The 22,743-nt window shown below is 39.0% G+C and overlaps 1 protein-coding gene across 4 annotated transcripts in view; it reads right to left on the reverse strand.

Annotated features, from left to right (window-relative positions):
* Nucleotides 1–22,743, reverse strand: part of Stk33 (serine/threonine kinase 33) — a 182,879-nt gene that overhangs the window by 62,397 nt on the left and 97,739 nt on the right. For all 4 annotated transcript variants that reach the window (XM_045145756.1, XM_045145751.1, XM_045145752.1 and 1 more), the window contains 4 exons: nucleotides 12,876–13,249; nucleotides 11,313–11,429; nucleotides 7,041–7,154; nucleotides 4,161–4,265 (listed from right to left, as the gene is read on the reverse strand). In XM_045145756.1, the coding sequence (XP_045001691.1) occupies nucleotides 4,161–4,265; nucleotides 7,041–7,154; nucleotides 11,313–11,429; nucleotides 12,876–13,094 (555 nt within the window). In that variant the 5' untranslated portion in view covers nucleotides 13,095–13,249. The remainder of the gene's footprint in view (nucleotides 1–4,160; nucleotides 4,266–7,040; nucleotides 7,155–11,312; nucleotides 11,430–12,875; nucleotides 13,250–22,743) is intronic.

Genomic DNA, 22,743 nt, shown 5'->3' on the forward strand with positions numbered 1-22,743 from the left:
CGGTGGGGAGGGCCATGGAGTGAACATGTTCAAAATATACATTATACATGTATAAAACTGTCAAAATAAATTTTAAAAGTATAACAGAAAAGATTTCTTTTTTAAAAAAATTTTATTAGCATTTTCCATGATTATAAAAAAAATCTCATAGTAATTCCCTCCCTCCCCCAGAAAAGATTTCTTTAGGTATCCCAAGAGTAAATCTATCTATCAAGTCACAAAAATTAATCGTTAACTAAAATACACATCTTTTCATATGTATTCAGCCTACCCTTCACTCCATGTCTCCATTCTAACGTGACTGCTAGATTCCTGTTGTTCTGGAGATTTGGGGGTCTGACCTTCTTCTAAGAGCTGCTAATCCAACTTCTGCATCCAACCAGTCAGCATTAAAGCAGGAAGAAGAGGGTCACACCCTCTCTTCCCACAGCTACAATTCTGATTCATTGAATTTCAGGCTGCTTTAGAATTTCAAAAGTAACTGCAACATCTGGCACATAAATAAGCTTTTGAACTGAGCCACACTTTCTTCGTGGCAGCACTGTAGGATCCCTGGGAACATGAAATGGTAAGTGGACTATTTACAGGGAAAAGTTGCATTAGAAGGTTACAATATAAATTGGCATCAGCTTTAAATATGGAAGCTGTTCTGTGTTATAGAAATAAAGCTTATTATTTCTTTTATAACCAAGAGAAACAAAGATGCAGGTCCAGAGCACATTTAGATTTAAAGATACCACACGTTAGTCAGAGTGGGGACAGCATTTACTTGAGATGGCTTCAGTGGGATATCAGACATTTGAGTGTATTTATGGGCAGAGTGGGAGGATCTGGCCCATGTGAATCATTGAGAAGCAATACACAAAATGACAATTACAGGTGATGATTTGACTTTAAATTCTTTTCGATTTGGACTCCAACTTGTCCCATGATGGAGTAACTGAGATAGAATTTACCATTCTGCCTAAACTAAAGAACTGGACAAAAATGTCTACAGTCACAAGTTTCACACAGGAACATCAGGCAACACAGGGAAGTGGTCTCAGAGAGACATGTGAGGCAGCGCATGACTGTCCTCTTCCTGACTACGGAGGGGCCACTTACAGGGCAGGCAGAGTGTCCGCAGAGACGGCGCACTGAGAAGAGCACTGTCTATCGTGTGGGATTAGACATTCTGGAGGCTGTAGCACTCAGCAGCAACACAGGAGGGCAGAAGAGCTGTTAGGGACCTACAGAGGCCAGATGCAGAGCCCATAGGTGCACACCCTGGGGACTTCCAGCAGGCCCAGCAGCCTCCTTGAATTGAACATGTCGAGCTGGCAGTCCAGCAAAGCCAAGACACAGGACAAATTCACATGGCAGAGCAGCAAAGAGGAGAAAGCTGGGTGGACAGAAAACGCCAATCCCTCTGAAGCCTACAGCGGGGCTAATGGGCTCAGGCTCTTTCCAAACCTGGGGAAAGAACCAGGCAAAAAGGGCAGAGGGGCACTGCCTGGAGCTCACATGTGACCAGGAAGAGTCTGTGTTCCCACTAGCCAGTAATTCATGTGACCACAGGTAGATCATGAGTACTCAGAAAGAATGCACCTGATGCTACCTCACAAGACTTAAGCAAGCTTCAAAGGTATCAAATATCTCCAAATGACTGACCCACATCCTAAAATAAAGCTCAAGAACAGCTGTAAGATCTGGGTGTGGTAGTGCATGGCTTTAACCACACCCTCACAGGCAGAGGCAGAAGGATCACAAATTTTAGACTGGTTAGGTTACATAGGAAGTTCTAGACTGCTCTGGGATACAGAGTGAGACCTTATATCAAAACATACACACACACACACACACACACACACACACACACACACACACACACCAGGAAATAAATAAGTAGAAGATATACAAAGCAGGAAAAATGTAATAGTGAAGGGAGCTTAAGCCAATCAGAACTGACCTAGTAATGACACACATGATAAAATTTTTAGGGAAAGGATATTAAAATAGTTACTATGGCTATATTCAAGGAGGAAACATTGACTATGCTGAGATGACATGGAATATGCATATATAAGCAAATCAAATTCTCACTGAAATGACTACTAACACATTGCAATGTTATGCAGAATATCAGTGCATTTGTGGACACAGGGGGAAAAAAAGAAAGAATAGAAACTGGAGTGAGTCAAGAAACAAGCTAAATAAGTGTGCAAAGCACCAACATGCTGTGAAAAATAGGAAGCAAGCCAAGATGTGTACTAGCAGTCCTCCAAAGAGGGGACCAGGGGAGACAGAAAGAATATTTGAGGAAATTGTGGCCAAAATTTTCCTACATTTGATGAAAATCATGAACTTACAGATCCAAGATGTTCCACAAACCCCAAGCTCAAGAAACATGAGAACTATGCCAAGATACATCATAATCTAATTCCTTAACACTGATTATAAAAATATGAAGCCATGCAAAGAATATTTTGGAATAAAATAAATCAAAACTTGGGTGGGATATAGCTCAGTAGTAGAATATCTGCTCGATATGCTCAAGGACCTTGGTTCAATCCCAGAACCACTGAAAAGAAAGAAGAAAGAAAGAGGAGGGAAGGAGGAAGGGAGGGAGGGAGGAAAGAGGGGAAGGAAAGGCGGGCTGAGGAGATGGCTCAGCAGTCTGACCCAAGTGTGACTCTTCCTGACACCAACATGCAGTCAGGTAAACTGACACTAGTGCGAGTTAGGCCTTGAGACCCTAACGTGACCACAGCAATGGGTGGCGAAGCCAAGAGAATCCAGAAGCTCATGAGCCAGCTAATCTACACGGTAGCAAAACAAGAGACTCTGTCACAGAGAAGGCAGAAGGAAAGGAAACCTTGAGGTTTTTCTCTGACTTGCCCAAGTAGGCCATGGCACATGAGTGTGTATGTGTGCGTGTGTGCACGCTCACACACACACATAAATTTAAAATTTTTTAAAAAGAAAGTATGAGACTAAAAAAAGTGCAGAAGACTTTTGGTATCACTGCCATATACTACTCCATAAAAGACTAGTTAGTACTTTTAGTGAATGACTTGAGATGGTGATTACTTTAAGATTGGCAAAGAAAAGGAAGAACACGAACTAATATTTGATGAAACAGATGCTTCAGGGCTGGAGAGATGGCCCAGCAATTAGAGACAGATGATTTCTATGCAATGTCTCATTTAATCCTTTAGCAACTAAATGAAGTTAAGATCATTATTGAACCTATTTTACAGATGAGAAAATTAGGTTTACAGAGGTCAAATAGCTTAGCTATGTTCTCGTGGCTAGTAAGTGGTGCAGTCAGAATTAAAATTCATAAGCAGGGCTGGAGAGATGGCTTAACGGTTAAGGCACTTGCCTTTGAAGCCTAAAGACCCTGGTTTGAGTCTCTATTCCCCAGGACCCACGTTAGCCTGATGCACAAGGGGGCACACACATGTTTAGAGTTCATTTGCAGTAGCTGGAGGCCTTGGTGCGCCCATTCTCTGTGTGTGTGTCTCTTTCTCTCTCTCCCTCTTTCTCTCTCTGTCTGTCACTCTCAAATAAATAAATAAAAATAAACAAAAAATCATAGGCAATTCGACCACATAGTCCATATGACTAACACGCCAAGCAGCAGAAGGACATCTTAAGCTCACAAGCAGTGAACGAAGACTGCAGGCAGCTAAAGTCACACAGAATGATAACGTCTAGAAAAGAAAGACAAAGCACACCGTAAAGACACAGATAACGAAATAGTTTCTATATAGTGCCACACACACCATGCCCATTTGATTACGAGGCTAACTTTGCAAAACTATATGACAATAACCCCAGAAACTATCATGGAGAGACTAAGAACAAATGTGAAAGTGATGTCATCTCTACGGAAGCCTCATACACAGCACTTGACTATGCATGAGGTTATTCTAATACTAAACATGTGTTTACAACACGACACCTAAAACATATAACTAAAGGCATCAATGGATTCACCACACTCCTAATTATACAATCCATAATAAAAGTCCTCCAGAATGTTCACATCTATCTCTAGTGACACACTCATGCCAAGGACATGAGCAACTGTGCCCCAAAGGAATTACTTTAAATGGAATAATATTCATTTTGCAATAATCACAACTTCAAAACTGCAGCACCTGAGGGAGCTTTACCTTAGGTGTCTCAAATACTTGCTGCAACTGTATGATGTGTTCATGTTTTACACTTTTCAGAATGTTCACCTCTCGCTCAAGTAACTTCACAGCATAGCTTCCAGCCTTAATCAAGGAAGAAACAGAGATGCACATATGAATGTCATTCCTACTTTCCTCATTATAAAAGTTAGCTATCTGATACTTCTCCTACATTTCTTGAGAGGTTTCTTTGTCAAACGATATCATGCACTTTGTTCCACACTCAGATTAAACACACCCCTTCTTTCTTTTGTCCAGTTTCAAGTTGTAGTTGGCCTCAAGGCACACCTCTCTCTTGGACTCTGTTCCTATACACTAGCTACTGCATCTTTGACCCTTCACAAAATTATTCCAAATTTTAAAATGGTTTTTATATTTCCTTCAAAATCACATTGATCTTCTGATGTTAGCATAATAAAAACAAAATATTCTAGGGACATTAATTGGAGATGGTTTATAATAAGTTTTTGTTTTCTTGCCTTGATTTATTTTTATATATGTATATGCACATATATGCACACACATACACACAATTTATACACATATGTATGTTTGTATGTATGTATGTATGTATGTAAATTAGACAACAGGCCCCCAACACTAACACTGTATTACTTCCTAGGTTCACTAGTTAACTGAGAAAAAGACAGACAGAGAGACCTTGCCTTCATACCAACCAAAACCTAACTTTATCACCTAAGACGGAGCCCTTATCATGCCTGGGGCAATACTGAAAGTCAGGAGCTGTCCAAGGAGCACGAGAACTTCATTCAGCATGTGGTAACTGATGGCCTACACCATCATCAAAGGACCCTGCGGAGGGCGCGCTTTTCCACCTTTATCAGCAGCAGCCCAAACTGCCAACCCCACTGATACTGAAATGGGCATTAGCTAAGGATGTGCATTGTTCTCCTTTGAGTAGGATAATAAAGGACCTATCTGTACACCCACTACCTGTGCCCAGTTTAGGAAAGTATCTAATAATAGTTCTTAAAGGAAATGGGGCTAATCGTAAGATAGACATTTTCTAGTTAAAATTTTACTTAGGGTCCTTCCTACATCATATTCCCTTTAGTATTCAGCTTTTGCCATCTTTGGATGGTAGGATACTGACCACCTGCTAGGTAGCCCCATGTAGGACAAAAGCACAGTTAAGGTTAACCTAGAGAGCCAAAATAAAGAGTGACCATGAGGGGGGGATTCTGTGTAGACTAGACCTGGACAGTTACCACAATTTCTCCTAATATCCATCTCAACAGATAATGTGTTTATATAATGCAAAAAAAAAAAAAAAGTGAATCCTTAACCCTACCTGGAAACAAAAGAGCAAATAAATAACATCACAGGCAGCACCGTGGAATGCCACCAGAGTTCTAAAGAATCACAAAGACTTCTAGAAAGCCTCCTTTTTTAAAAAATATTTTTTATATGTTATTTAAGAGAGAAAAAAGAGAGGGTGTGTTGTGTGGGTGCACCAGGGCCTTTATTCACCACTACAAATGAATTCTAGACACATGTGCCACTTTGTGTTTCTAGCTTTATGTGGGTCCCAAGGAATTGAACCTGGGTACTTTGGCTTTGCAGGCAAGCACCTTAACCACCAAGCCATTGCTTCAGCCCTCAAAAGTCTTTCAATTGCTTTGTTAAAATTGATATGTTACCACATTAAACTTAAAAGAAAAATTGGCTAGTTTTTTGATAATACATAGAACCTAATACTTAATTTTATAAATGTAATATTTATCATCATAAATCCATACTGGTGTGGTTTCATTTTTTAAAAAATATTTTTTATTTATTTGTAAGGAGAGAGAGAAAAAGAGAATGGGCACACCAAGGCCTCTTGCTACTGCAAATGAACTCCAAATGCTTGTGCCACTTTGTACATCTGGCTTTATGTGGATTCTGGGAAACTTAACTCAGGCTGTTAGGCTTTGAAAGCAAGTGCCTTTAGCTACTGAGCCATTTCTCCAGCCCTCATTTTCTCCTCTAGGACTTTTTTTTTTTAAGGTAGGGTTTTACTTTATCTCAGACTGGCCTGAAATTCACTATGTAGTCTCAGGCTGGCCTCAAACTCACAGTGATCCTCCTACCTCTACCTCCTGAGTGCCGGGATTAAAGGCATGCACCACCATGCCTGGCTCAGATTTTTTCTTTTACATATATATAATAGAGAAAGAGAATGGGTATGCCAGGGCCTCTAGCCATTGCAAATGAACTCCAGATACATGTGCTGCCATGTGCATCTGGATTATGTGGGATCTGGGAATCAAACCTGGGTCCTTAGGCCTCACAGGCAAGCACTTTAACTGCTAAGCCATCTCTCTAGCCCCAGAAATTTTTAAAAAGTGATAATGATCAGATGTAGTTTGAGATCTGAAAATTCTATTTTAAAGAAAATTCAAGTTGTTCTCCACACTGGGAGGAAATTCAATGAGAAATAAAGTGGATACACAGCAAAATAAGGTGGATACTAGTCATGAGGGAAGTGAATTAGCTCAGCAAGGAAAGAGATAATCAAATGAAAGGATAGAAGTGCATCAGAGCAACACGAGAGAGTAATGGGAGTATTTCCAGCTCAGGCGTCTCTAGCCCACAGTCCTGCACAGACTGAGCACCCTTTAGCTGCTTGACCATGTAGTTAAGTCAACCCTTCCTTTGCTTTTTCTAGACAGATTTGTCTACCTGAGTTCAGGAACTAGTCTCTTCTCAGAAGGCTAGAGAAATGGCCAGAGTTCTCTGACCATCAGTCCTGCCTGGGCCCTCAAGGCCAGACATGACATAGTGTTAAAAGCTGTGCTGCCGACCCCACCTCACATGGGCACGTTGTCTTTGGGATGTGCTACAAGGAAGCCTTACCTTATCTTTGTTCACTTTTTTAATTGCGCACTTCATTTCTGTTTGCTTGTCTACAGCTTCAAAGACCATGCCAAAGCTCCCTTGTCCCAACACTCTTCCAAAGGTATAGATTTCCTGGAGACAAAATAAGACTTCTATCTCTCTGCCATTCATCACACATTAAAAATGAACAGATAGAAAAAATGAACATATAGTACTAGTATCCACACAAGGAAAGAGAGATTCTCCTCCAAAATGAAATCTGATGGAAAACACTGCATTAGTATTGACAAATATATCTTAATTAACTAAAATTAAGTTTTGATGAATTTTGCTAAATATCTTCCTTTTGGAGGAAAACCAGAGTTTTAATGGTGAAATGTGGGAAAGTTCAAACATATTAATCTCTTTCAAATTACATATTATGAAACATTATGTGAAATATCAAAGGGATTAAAAATCTATAAAAACTAAAATATAAAGCCAGGTGTGGTGGCACATGCCTTTAATCCAAGCACTTGGGAGGCAGAGGTAGGAGGATCGCATTGAGTTCAAGGGCACCCTGAGATTACAAACTGAATTCTGGGTCAGAGTGAGACTCTACCTCAAAACCGCCCCCCACCAAAAAAAAAGGAAAAGAAAAAGTAAAAACTAAGATACTAATATATATGTGAGTTTGTAGATATAAAAATATGCACAAATAATATATTCACCCAAAAATTACCCCAAAACTCTAAGAGTTGTACTACAGTATCAACACGAATAGCCACTGAAAAGGTTATACATAAGCCTCAGTGGAGTGCTTGTCTAGCATGTACAAGGTCCTGAGTCTGATCCCAGCACCTCAAACAAAACAAAGAAGTGCTTTTTAATCTCCTTTATCTCTATTTGATATTGGTTTTCTTGTCTTATTCTTGTTTTAGAAAAGGCCATTATGGGGCTGGAGAGATGGCTTAGCAGTTAAGCACTTGCCTGTGAAGGCTAAGGACCCAGGTTCGAGGCTTGATTCCCCAGGACCCATGTTAGCCAGATACACAAGGGGGTGCACACGGTTGGAGCTCATTTGTAGTGGCTGGAGGCCCTGGCGTGCCCATATTCTCTCTCTCTCTCTCTCTTTCTCTCTCTCTCTCTCTCTCTCTCTCTCTATCTGCCTCTTTCTCTCTATGCCATTCTCAAATAAATAAATAAAAATGAACAAAAAAATTTAAAAAAAGAAAAGGCCATTATGTAACAGAAAATTCAATATAAAGTCAGAACTGAAAAGAGAATAAACACTACCCATAATATCACCAACCAGACCAAGAATCTTTCTGTGTTATCACTTAACTGTTGTTTAAAAAGAACGCATTAGTTTTCCAACAGCATTGTTGTGGGTTACAATATAAAATAAAAATCACACAATTTACCAGGTGTGGTAGCACACACCTTTAATTCTAGTAGGAGGATCACTGTGAGTTTGAGGCCACCCTGTGACTACATAGTGAATTCCAGGTCAGCCTGGGCTAGAGTGAAACCCTACCTCGAAAAAAAATTACATAATTCATCACATCTTCAATTCTTGTGAATTTGTTGGGAGAGAGGGAGTGAGTCAGTTTCCATGACGTAAATTAGCTCCAAGCATTGATGAGAATGTCTAGAATCATCACACATGGGGATCAGCACATGGGAGAACAGCCAAGATGATGCTCATGGGTGAAGCCTCTGTGTGATTAGACAACCAAGGCCTTCCCTAGAAATGCCACTCTAATTCTACGTGGCCACTTACACCTGCACCATGAAACTGGTAGCTTAGCTGCCAACATTTCCCACTGCCTACATTTCTTTCTTGTTTTTACAAAAGAAGATTTAATGCCCACTGCTGGGATTTGCAGCTTAAATCTGCACCATGGTACTCTCAGCCTATATGCTGGTCCTCAGACTATATTATCACTTTCTTGCTTGTTCTGGCTCATTTTTCCTTCTAACATGGAACAGAAATTCCTTAAGGAGGTATTTATCTTATATCACTTTAAAAACCAAGTTCTAGGGTTGGGAAGATGGTTCAGCAGTTAAAGGTGCTTGCTTGCAAAGCTTGTTATCCTGGGTTCAATACCCCAGCACCCACATAAAGCAGGAGGCAAAGAGGCACATGTATCTGTGATCTCTGTGATTCCACTGAGCCTTTGACAATTGGAGATGGAACCAGGCCAATTCAAAACTGGTGGGCCAGATTTGTTTGCAACAACAAGAAACCTTGTCTCACAGAAAGTGAAGTATAGACACCTCAACATTTTCCTCTGATCTCCACACATGCCATGGCATGCATGGACATGCATACAGACATACATACAATAACAATTTAAAAATAAAAAACAGTTCCTTCCTCTTCTCCACCCACATAATAGTGTAAGAGTGAAAGTCAAAGTCGGAAAACCTAGATGATTAATGACAAAGACAAAGCAATTTTGTTATATTTATATGTAACTTCTACCTACACTCTACACTAAAGTAAAACAGATCTCAATAAAAAATCCTATCTTCATAACATTTCCCAAAAAGTTCCACCTAAAAATGAAATGCTCATGTCTCTCTAAATATAAATAATGAGGGCTGGAGAGATGGCTTAGCAGTTAAGGTACCTGCCTGCAAAGCCTAAGAACTCATGTTTGAATCTCCAGATCCCATGTAAGCCAGACACACAATGACACAAGTATGCAATGTTGCACATGCACACAGGGGGACACATGCATCTGGCGTTTACTTCCAGTGGCTAAAGGCCCTGGTGTATCATTCTCTCTCTCTCTCTCTCTCAAATTAATTAATTAATTTAAAAAAGAATGAGTATTTGGGTATAGTATTGTAACACTGTCTACACAGAATTTTTTAATAGGGAATCACCAGTTAGATTTTATAATTTAACTGCTTTGACATCATAATATAATGGAAAAATAAAGAGAAAACATATTATTATCTCTGAGAATTTTATTAGGATGCTATGAAAATGATATTGTAGATCTACTATAACAGCAGAGAGGAAGTCCATAACCCTAGTGTAGGAACACGTGTGCATGTGGAGGTGTTCACAATGATGTTTGGAAAGATATCCATCTAAATGTTGAGAATAGATGTCTAAGGGTAGCAGAAATATAAATTATCATAAGTGCTCTTCAAACTCTTCTGAAATCTTCAAAATATTTGTAATGAGCCTGTCCAGTTTACTGGAGAAAGAAACTTCAACTATGTTATTAGTGTTACTTTTCTAAAATATGTATAAATCTTAAATATTTCATAGTTTCAAATGGGAAATCTTTAAAGAAAAATAGGATAAAACTAGTATATGCATAGAGAAAAAGGAAGCAAAGGTAATTCATGCTAAATCGGCTATATTGTCACTTTTTATTTACATTTTCATAATTTTTCCACAATGAACACATTTTACTTTTAGAAAGGCTGTTATGAATAAACTTAAGAGTAAATTTCTATATATTTTAAGCACAGGCTTTTCATTTAAAGAGAGGAGACTTTAACTTTTCAAGTCAAAACTTCTCTGTAGGTTTTCCTGGTCTCTTAAAAATCTGGAAAGACAGTTTTTCAAAGTTACGTAACATTAATGAATTTTTTTTTTCTTATAATTGTTCATGCTATAGTTCCTTTAACCGGATATCAAATGGACATGTTTTAAGTGGTTATGTTTAATTCATTTTTATATGATAATTAGAATTCTGAGAATAATACTGATACATATCCAATCTAAAAACTGGAGGGTTCACAAAGTTGAAACTGAGCCTCACTACCAGTCACCAGGGAAGTGAGCAGGAGACACGTCTACAGTCCTTTGACTTTGGCATCTTTAAGAAGTCTGCACAAGCCAGGCATGGTGGCGCACGCCTTTAATCCTAGCACTCGGGAGGCAGAGATAGGAGGATCGCTGTGAGTTCAAGGCCACCCTGAGACTCCATAGTGAATTCCAGGTCAGCCTGGGTTAGTTAAAGTGAGAGCCTACCTTGAAGAAAACAAAGAAGTCTGCACAGACTCCACTGTTGTCTTTAGGATAGCCAACAGCCCTAAACCAGCTGCTCCTGTTGTCTAATTAAAACTGCCCCACCTTTTATTAAAGTCAACTCGTACTCCATGAACAAAAAATACACTGCATATTTTATTATTTTATTTAGTGAAAACTTTACCATCTGGAAAATGGTAACTTTTCTCCTGTCAGTACTTCCTTTCCTTAGTAAGTGATTTTTAAATCATTTTTGTCATTAACCGTTGGTTTAGAAGGAACATTTCGAGTGGCTTTGGTGGCTTCTCATGTACCTGGATATCAGATCCATCATCCATCCTGATGTGAGGAACTTTGCCTTCTTCTGCTATGTTGCTCCGATACCAGTGCTGTTGGGAGGATTTTCTCTCTACGTTTAAAGTTTTTGAGGGCTAGGGCAAAAAAAAAAGTTGGTTGAAAAATAACTCTTAAGATATAATATTCCTGAGAAACCTAGTAGACCCTAATTTGTACCATAGTATCTCCTGTGTACAAATAGTTTACTGGCTCATTAGGCTAAAGAAGTAAATCACTCAGTCCCCTCTTCCCAGTCTTGCAGGGCTCCATAATTCCCAGCAGAGTAGGTGCATTAGAATTTACTCGATTCTTTGAACTCACCAGAGAAGGTGATTTCACACACCTTTGGCTCAAAATGTTTACAAAGGGCTGGAGAGATTGCTCAGTGGTTAAGGCACTCACCTGTGAAGCCTAAAGACCCAGGTTCAATTCTCCAGTACCCACATAAACCAGATGCACATGATGGCACATGTGTCTGGACTTCATTTGCAGGGGCTGGAGGCCCTGGCACACCCATATATTCTCTTTCTCTCTCTGAAGAAAGTAAATAAAGGACAAAATGTAAAAAAAAAAAAAAAAAAAAAAAGATTCAAATTGCTTATACATAAGTTGGTTAGACATTCAGAAAATATGCTCTGAATGAAAATGACATTCAGAGGTACCTCTGTTCCATTAATCATACCATAATACAAATCACAAGCAACAGCTGATGGTGAAAAGGTTCACACTGGAAGAGCGAGAACCTGACTTTTTTGTTGTTGTTGTTCATTTTTTATTTATTTATTTGAGAGTGACAGACACAGAGAGAAAGACAGATAGAGGGAGGGAGAGAGAATGGGCGAGCCAGGGCCTCCAGCCACTGCAAACGAACTCCAGATGGGTGCGCCCCCTTGTGCATCTGGCTAACGTGGGACCTGGGGAACGGAACCTCAAACTGGGGTCCTTAGCTTCACAGGCAAGCGCTTAACCACTAAGCCATCTCTCCAGCCCCTGACTTTTTTTTAAGTTACTGCTCTGACTCCAAAAGTGTACAAGAGCAACTGCAATCTTGCACAGAGCCTCTTCTCTACATATTTGAACATAGCCACATGGTTCAATGGTTATCCACGGGTTCTTTGAAATGAATGCAAATGAATTTTTGCAAAGTATACTTGATATTCAAGTAAATAATTGGAACTTTGTCAAATAATGAAGTTATAATCACACATACCATAAATTTCATTTTTCATTAGCTAAAAAATATTCAAAAATTCAGATTTAATTTGACTTGAAAACTCAATCTCTTCTATACAATCTATTTTTAAGAACTAAGAAATCACTGCTAATTGTTTAGGATCCTAGGAAATAACTTGAGCACTGGTTAAAAATATAAAATATATAACTATCTAACTTTGCTCACCACTTCTATGAGAAAGCAGTTTTCCTGTAACAGTTAAGACAATGAAGGAGCTGACAGGCTTATGGGGTGTGGAAGAAGCTAGAGAAAGGATTTGAGAAGGAGACGTCAATGTGGATCGAGACGTATAACCTTTAATATTTACCGAATCTTTCAAGGCAGTTTCTTTGCTGGAAGTTTTTTCCTTTATTCTCTCTGGTGCAACTAAAATTTCTGCACTGTTGATACTCGATGTCTGTGACATCTCCACCACCAAGACTGGAGCAATGCTGGAGGTACAGGAGTTCACACAGAGCAGTTCTGCCTGAGAGGATTCACGGGTAGGGCATTTCGTAGGCTTTTTATCCAAGCCATTGTTAGCCATTTGCACGTTTGCAACAAAAGTGACTTGATAGAGCTGCTTCTACTTTTTGAGGAAAAAAAAATTGATCAAAAGGGATATGGCGGGCTGACATGAAACTGCAACTTCCAATTGGTGAGGTCCTCAGGTTATGACACACTAGACTTCAGATGTGAGGGCTGCAGGCAGAAAACAAATCACCATTTAGCAAATTCTTATCCTATCATCCTTACAAAAATCACAGCAAGACTAGCAACTAGCACAAAAGTATCCTATATAAATGCAAAATGTTTATATTTACAAAACAGGACCACAAGACTTCTAGAAAACATGATTAAAACAGCACCTTACCAAATTGTAAGGAACTATAAAATCAACTTGGTGGATTCCTATTATTATTACTTTATTTATTTTTTTTTTCTGGGCATGGTGGCCCGCACCTTTATGAGAGAGAGGAAAAGAGAGGAGAGAGCGCTAGTACGCCAGGGCCTGCAGCCACTGCAACCGAACCCCAGAGGCGCCCCCTTGTGATCATGTGCAGCTTTATACGGTCGTGCCACCTTGTGCGTCTGACTTACATGGGATCTGGAGAGTAAAAACATGGGTCCTTAGGCCTTGCAGGCAAGTACCTTAGCTGCTAAGCCATCTCTCCAGCTCTCATACTTTTTTTAATTTGTTAATTTTTTTAAGAGATAGACAATTGGTGCACCAGGCCACTACAATCAAACTCCAGATACTTGCAACACCTAGTGGCCATAAGCAACCTTGCACTTGCCTCTCCTTTGTGCATCTAACTTACATAGGATCTGGAGAGAGATCGAACATGGGTCCTTAGGTTTCACAGGCAAGCACCTTAACCACTAAGCAATCTCTCCAGCCCTCTCACATTATGCACACTTTGCATATCTTTAGATTGAAATCTCAAACCCACTACCACACCTTAAGATCTTGCCCAGTGATACTGCCTCCAGACAGGTGGCTGCAGATGCAAACTACAAACTAATAAAACACTGAATATATTGGGGCCATCTAGTCAAACTGCCACATGACCTATTCCCACATAAACACAAAAAAAGTTAATGAATAAAAACATGACAATTGACTAATAAAATAAGGATAGCTATCATTAAAAAAATACAAGAGGTAAATAAAAAACATAAGAGATAACAAATATTGATGAGGATATAAAGATAGTACCCTAGAACACTACTGGGAGAAATATAGAATAATATATCCAATATGGAAAACAATATAGTGTTTACAGATTAATTTGGCGGGGGGGTTAAGGTAGGGTCTCACTCTAGCCCAGGCTGACCTGGAATTCACTATGTAGTCTCAGAGTGGCCTTGAACTCACAGCAATCCTACCTCTGCCTCCCGAGTGCTGGGAGTAAAGGCATGCACCACCACGCCCAGCTTACAAATTGATTTTTAGAAATGGTGAGGTGAGCTCATGCTCAGCTTTTCCCTTCCCCCAACCCAGACAGGTTTAGGCTGCCCAGAGCAGGAGGATCAGGACTGATCCAGCCCAGATCCCCACTGAGTTCTTGGTTGGCACCTCCCTCACCCAAACCAGCACTCATGTTTGTTAAGGAAACAGTCCTAGCCCCATTCCACCCTGTGTCCCCTGTAGAGCTGCTATTACTACCTTTATAGAAAGACAAAGGGATTAACTCCAGGTGGGCAAACTCCAACCAAAACAAGTAACATAAGCAACCAAGGCAAGATATCCCTGTCAAGAAGGCCCCATAGTTGAACCCTCCATGAGAATTACTTTGTGGAAATTCAGAAAAGAATTCTAAAGTGCAGTTATGGTAAACATACACAATAAACTTAAAGAAGGCATGAACCAACACTTGAGTGAAATCCAAGAAAGCTCAACAATCAAGTAAATGAGAAAGAAAGTCAAACCAAGAAAGGAAAATGGAATTCAACCAAGAGACAGAGATGCTGAAGAAAAAACAAATGGAAATTTAAAAAAAAACAAACAAACAGTAACTCAGTTTAAAAGCAACCAAGAAAGTCATACCAATAAGATAGACTGTGTGAAGGACAGAACATTAGGACTTGGGAACAAGGTAAAGGTAAATCAGGAGACTAAAATCAATCACAAGCTTCAAAACAATATGACAAGTATGCGGGACACCTCAAAAAGACCAAATGCTCAAATTATGCATACAAGAAGCATACAAGAAGGAGAACTGAAGTCAATGCAATATAAAGTATTTCAATAAAATTATAGAACAAAGCTGAGTGTGGTGGTGCACACCTTTAATCCCAACACTCTGGGATGCAGAGGTAGGAGGATCACCTTGAGTTCAAGGCTACCTTAAGACTATATAGTTAATTCTATATCAGCCTGGGCCAGAGTGAGACCCTGCCTCGAAGAAAAAAGAATTAGAGAACAGGGGCTGGAAAGATGGCTTAATGGTTAAGGCGCTTGCCTGTAAAGCCAAAGGATCCAGGTTTGATTCTCCAGGACCCACATAAGTTGGCAGCTGCATCTGGAGTGCATTTGCAGTGGCTGGAGGCCCTGGGGCGCCCATTCATTCTCCTTCTCTTCTCTCTCTATCTCTTTCTCCCTCAAATAAATAAATAAAAATAAAATACAAAATAAAAAAAACTATACAACAGAGCTAGAGAGATTGATCAGTGGTTAAGACACTACCCTGCAAAGCCTAATAACCCAGGTTTAATTCCCCAGTACCCATGTGGAGCTAGATGCATGGAGAGGCACACACATTGCAGTTTGCTTGCAGAGGCTAGAGGTCCTGGCATACCCATTCTCTCTTTCCTTTCCTCACCCCAACTCAGACATGGTGGCGCACACCCTTAATCCCAGCACTCAAGAGTCAGAGGTAGGATGATTGCTATAAGTTTGAGGCCAGCCTGAGACTGCATAATGAATTCTAGGTCAGCCTGGGCTAGAGTGAGATTCTACCTCAAAAAAAAAAAAAAAAAAAAAAAAAATATATATATATATATATATATATATATATATGTATGTATGTATATATATCTTCTAAAAGAAAGGTCTTATCCAGGTACAAGAGGCATGTAGAACACCATATAGGCAGGAGGACTAGAAAAGAAATTTTCCATGTCATATTATAGTTAAAATACTAAACAGACAGAACAAAGAAAGGGTACTAAAAGCTGCAAAAGAAAAACATCTAGTCACTTATAAAGGTAAGCTCTTCAGAATGACAACCAGTTTTTCAATGGAATTCTGAAAGTTAAAAAGACTCAGAATTGAATATTTCAAATATTGAAAGACCATGGCTACCAACCCAAACCCAGCAAAATTACCCTTTATAATAGAAGATGGAAAAAAAACTTTCCATTATAAAAGCCCTACATAAATATAAATAAGCACTAACTCAGACCTATAGAGAATATTGGGTGGACTACTTCCCACTGAAGAGAAGAATAAACATAATCAAGAGGCTATGTCGGGGGGGAGGGTAAAAGACAATATCCAAAGCCAGAATAGTTGTTAAAGCAAATGAAGATCAAGTAAACACCAAACTCCACAAAATCATCAACATTACAGGGATTAACTCATACTTTTCAATAATAACTTAGATATTAATGGACTCAACTCCCCAATCAAAAGACACAGACTAACAAGCTACATCATAAAATAGCATCCATCTTTCTGTTGTCTTAAAGAAACTTACTTTACTGTCAATCAACTCAGTCAAAAGCTGGGGCATGAAAATGAACAGAGTTCTCAAAGGAAGAACTACAAATGACCAATAACATTTTTTTAAATATTCAAATCTTCAGCTATTCGAGAAATGCAAATTAAAGCTAGTCTAAGATTCCATCTCACTCCAATCAGAATGACTATCATCAGAAAATCAAATGAGGCCTAGAGGGATGGCTCAGTGGCTAATACACTTGCTTTCAAGGCCTAGCAACCTGGGATCGATTCCCTAGTGCCACATAAAGCCAGATGCACAAAGTGGTGCATACATCTGGAGTTCATTTGCAACAGCTCACGGCCCTGACACACCCATTCTCTCTGTCTCTCTTCTCCCTATCTCTCTCTGTTTGCAAATAAATAAATACATTTTTTAAAAAATCAAATGGCAACAAATTCTGGCAAAGGTATGGGGAATGAAAACCCTTATTCACTGTAGATGGGAGTGTATACTGGTACAGCCACCATGTATTTGGAGATATTTTTCAAAAGCCTATAAGCAGATAAACCATATTGTCCAACTACACCACACCTAGTCATATACTCTAAGAGTCTGTACAATAGAGATACTTGCTCAGCCTTGTTTGTTGTTGCTTTATTTACAATAGCTAAAAAATATAACCAGCTTAGATGCACATCAACAGAAGAAAGGTTAATGAAGGTGAGTGTCTGTGAAGAAGAACATAATTATGAAATTTGCAGAAAATGGATGGAGCTGGGGAAAAAATCATACTAGGTGAGGTAACTTAGGCTCAGAAAGACAAATACCACATGTTCTCTCTCCTCTGTGGATCATAGTTGTAAGCTGTAATAAGAGTCAGTATAAAGACAAAGAAGCTAGAATGAGGCTTGGAGGGAGAGAAGTGGGGAAGGCATAATTGACAAGTAGAAGAAAAGAATACGGGGGGGGGGGAGGTGTTGAGGTCTAGGAGGGGACAAAGGAAAGGGAGAAAGGAGAGGAGGGAGAGGGATACCCAAAACTAAAGATGCTGTGAATAAGTACTGTGGAAATCCACTGCCTTGTTAGCTAATTAAAATATAAACTTTTTAAAAAATAGAAAGAAAGATAGGTAGGTAGGTAGGTAGGCAGATAGATAGATAGATAGATAGATAGATAGATAGATAGATAGATAGACAGACAGACAGACAGACAGACAGACAGACAGACAGACAGACAGACAGACAGACAGACAGATAGATAGATAGATAGATAGATAGATAGATAGAGTTTGGACAAAAGTGGGGTGGAGAAAGCTTTACCCTGAAACCATAGGTTGTTGCAGGTAATTCCCAGTGCTGGCGATGGGTCAAAATGCCCTCCAACAGCTGTTGATCAGGGAGGCCTATAAGGCCCCTAAAACAATGTAGGTCATTGCCAAAGTGCTTGGTTACCCACCAGAACTAGATGGTAAGACTGTTGCTGAAGACACCCAGGCTGCAATTGCAGGACACTGAGAAATTAAACTGAACCTAAGAAGGAAACCATCTCTCTGATGGCTAGCTGCCATAGTGCTGAAAAGTGCTATTAGCTGCTGGGGGAGAAGAATCACCAACAAGCCTTAACAAGCACTGGATCCTTCAAGCTACACAATCAACTAGGCAGGCAAGATGTGCCCACTGGTACAATATAAGTTAAGGGGGTAATCAACTGTTCTCTGCTTGGATGTGAGGCCCACTTAGTGGAAGGAAGTTCATTCCTGGTACTGAGAATCAAGTCAAAAGCCTATGGTTTGGAAGATCATAGACCCCCACGGGAACTGTTCTTTGGCTAAATAGAGATGTTATACCCACCAAAAACCTTCTAAATGTATGTGTTTTTGCCCTTTAATGCTCTTTTCACTTTTGGTCAGCAAAGCTTCTTTTTACAGGTGGTGGCAAGCACCCGGGAAACTTCAACGATGACAAGAAGCACTGAACAAGTTATCACCATCACACCTGCCAGGCTCAGGGGCACCACAGTGTTCTCTATGGGGATGACACAGACACTAAGAGACTTCAAACTCAAAAATAAGAAAATAAGAGGTTACTGGGAGCTCAACACTAAATGAGATATATATCATGCTCTTCAAGGCTCAGGAAACACTGCTGAAGAGAGGTTAGAAAGAACGTGAGAGTCAAAGTGTTGTCCTGACATGTACTAACTGTTGTACTTATGACCCCACAATGGTGGCAGGTACTCCCACAAGAACTGCACTGTTCTGAACCCATCAACATTTTGACTTGGAGGACAGAGGAGAACAAAAGAAATTAGACAAGAAAACAGGAATAACTATCTGAAAAGAGGAGAGTCCTCAGTGGAATGAAAACAGGGGAAAGGAGATAAAAGAGGAATATGGAAGAGAATACAATCAAATTATAATATGTTCATCTATTAAAGTTCTCAATAATAATTAAAAAGAAAAACAAAGCCAAGCATGGTGGCACATGCCTTTAATCCCAGCACTCAGGAGGCAGAGGTAGGAGGGTTGTTGTGAGTTCAAGGCCACCCTGAGACTACATAGTGAAATCCAGGTCAGCCTGGGCTAGAGTGAGACCCTACCTTGAAAAAAAAAAAAGAAGAAGAAGAAGCAGTAGCTGCTGGGCATGGTGGCGCACGCCTTATCCAACACTCAGGAGGCAGACAGAGGAGGATTGCCATGAGCTCAAGGCCACCATAAGACTACATAGTAAATTCCAGGTCAACCTAGGCTAGAGTGAGACCCTGCCTTGAGAAAGAAAGAAAGAAAGGAAGGAAGGGAGGGAGGGAGGGAGGGAGGGAGGGAGAGAGGGAGGGAGGGAGGGAGGGAGGGAAGAAAGGAAGGAAGGAAGGAAGGAAGGAAGGAAGGAAGGAAGAAAGAAAGAAAGAAAGAAAGAAAGAAAGAAAGAAAGAAAGAAAGAAAGAAAGAAAGAAAGAAAGAAAGGAAGAAAGAAAGAGAGGAAATTAAAATAGAACTATCATATGACCCAGAAATCTCTGCTCTGGATATATAACCATAGGAGATTAAATTACCAGTTGCTAAAGTTCTACACTTCCATGACCACTGAATGATTTGCAATAGCCAAGATATGGAAATGACCTAAATGTCCATTGACAAATACACAGATAAAAAAAATGATCACATATGACTATAATTCAGGCTTTAAGAAGGAGATCCTGTCATTTTTCACAACATGAATAGACCTGTAGGACATTATACCAAGTGAAGTAAGTCAAACACAAAGAAATAAATTACTGTATAACCTCATGTATATATGAAGTAAGAAACAAAAGAGCTCAGATACATACACAGACACAGAATGAAAGATGGTTATCACAGTGGCAAAGGAAAGGAAACAAGGAAATGAAAATCAAAGGACAAAGCAGGAGAAGTATAGTATAAACACAGTCAAGAGATCTAATATACAACATGGGATCTAAAATTTAAAACTTGGGGGCTTAAGAGATGGCTCAGTGGTCCAGGCACTTGCCTGCCAGGTCTAAAGACCTGGGTTTGATTCCCCAGTACCTATGTAAAGCCAGATGCTCAAAGTGGAACATGCATCTGGAGTTCATTTGCAGTGGCCAGAAGTCCTGAAACACCCATTGTATATTAAAAACTTTTTAAGTGTATCATATTAGAAATTTTTGCTAAAATAAATATTTTTGTTGCTCCCTGTCATAAAAAACTATGTAAAATGATAAATATGTCAATGTGTTTAACTAACTATAGTATCCACAGATAGTATATAAACATACATGTGGCCCATGATGTTATGTAGCAAACATAAAATACACACACTAAAATTTATTAAATAAATAATTTTTTTCATTTCAGGATGAAATTTAGGGATTTTAAAAGTTTAATCTTAGCTTTATTCAGAAAGCATTTCTTTTCCTTTTCATCAATTCTCAATAAATCATCATAAGATCGCTGACACTAACATAAACTTCTGAGCACTCTCATGCTCTAGCTTTCTGATTTATCCATTGCCTTACAAGAATTTGGTGGCTATATTCTGGAGGCATAGGAGTTTCTATTACTCACTGAGGAGTTTCATTTCTGCTCTCTAGCTTAACAACCAATACATTTGCCAAAATAATGTTCTACTTTCTTACCACAGCAATTCTGAAACAATACTGTAAATGGCTACATACAAAAGTTCTTCAAAGAATTAGGTTTTGAATTTTGCTTCTGTTTTGGCTGGTTGAATTCTAATTATTTTAGCTTAACAAAAGCCAAAATAGGATAAATGTTTACTCACATTTCTTTCTCGTTTATGAACTCATTTGAAAGATTTTTTAGTAAATCTGACATTTTAGAGGTATAAAATTAAGTATTACAAATCCATCTTTATGTAAACACAAAGATTAGTAGTTCTTTTTCTATCGAATCATGGAATTATATATAAGCATGGCTATAAATTTTAAAAGATACATTAGAAAATCAATGATGCTTCTAACATTATAATGTTTCTTTGTCTCTCCAAAGACTGGACATATGTATTAAACATAATGTAAGCAAATAAAACAGATTCAAATCATGGTAGTATTTAACTAATGTATGAGCTTTCCTTTGGCTAAAAGTTTTCATTTCATTTTCAGAACTAAGGCAAGTCAATACCTGAAAATCTTTGAGCTTTTATTTAATCATAAAAAGGTCTCTTACATATTGGCCCTAGAAAATACACTTATAGCAATTTCCTCAAGAAAATGAACACAAGAATGGTTTTATGAGATATAACTAGCTACAATTTTCTTTTCCAAAAGCAATTTTTCTAGTTTTCTTTGCTAAGACTGTATCTACAAGAAACCTAAGCAGCCAGCCAATTCAGACAAAAATGTGTTCTACTCAAGTGAATAAAAAAACAAACCTTTCTGGTTGTCTGATATTGTGCTGACCAGCTGACTGAATATTCACTTTTTAAATATGGGCAAGGGGGTTGTTTGCTGTGTTGGGTTTTGGGGGAGAGGTTCTAGGTAGGGTCTCACTCTAGCCCAGGCTGACCTGGAATTCACTATGTAGTCTCAGGCTGACCTTGAACTCACAGTGATTCTCCTACCTCTGCTTCCTGAGTGCTGGGATTAAATTAGTTTTCTAGATCTTATTCTTCTATTTTAAAGAACACCAGTATTTGTTTACAATTTCCATTAAGGACATGATTAGAGAAATAAGACTATATTATCTTATAAAATGATATATGGTATACTTAAATTTTAAATTATTTCAAAAGTTTTTGAAGATGTCTAATTAGTAATATGAGCTATTGTATTTTTCCATTTTGATTCAAACCATTCCTCATTGATTAAGCTGTCATATGGAGAAGTTGTCTAGCAGACAGCTTCAGGTTCACTGAGATGAACTTCCAGACCAGGCACAGTGATGGAGGAAGGGATTTATTGACACTTACAGATCCAGGGGAAGTTCCACAATGGTAGAGGAAGCTGGCCTGCTTTCCCAGGACCAAGCAGAGAGAGAGGAAACACCAGCCAAAAAGCCACACAGCACAGCACACTTTGCATATCTTTAGATTAAAATCTGAAACCCACCACCACACCTTAAGATCCGCCCAGTGACATTGCCTCCAGCCAGGTGACCGCAGATACAAACTACAAATTAACAAAAAACTGAATATAGCCACCAGGCGTGATGGAACATGCCTTTAATCACAGCACTCTAGAGGCAGAGGGAGGAGGATCACCACAAGTTTGAGGCCACACTGAGACTACATAGGTAATTCCAGGTCAGCCTGGACCAGGACCAGAGTGAGACCCTGCCTGGAAAAAAAAAAAAAACAAAAAAAACACCTGAATATATTGGGGGCCATCTATTTAAACCACCACAATTATCTTATAAGATGATATATAGTATATTTAAATTTTAACTTATTTTTGAAGATGTCTAATTAGTAATATGAGCTATAATTTTTTTTTCCATTTTGATTCATACCATTCTTCATTGATGAATATGGAGAAGTAGTCTCAAATGTGATCCATAAATTGATAGTTTTA

The sequence above is a fragment of the Jaculus jaculus genome, chromosome 3 (assembly GCF_020740685.1).
Source record: "Jaculus jaculus isolate mJacJac1 chromosome 3, mJacJac1.mat.Y.cur, whole genome shotgun sequence".
Lineage (NCBI taxonomy): Eukaryota > Metazoa > Chordata > Mammalia > Rodentia > Dipodidae > Jaculus > Jaculus jaculus.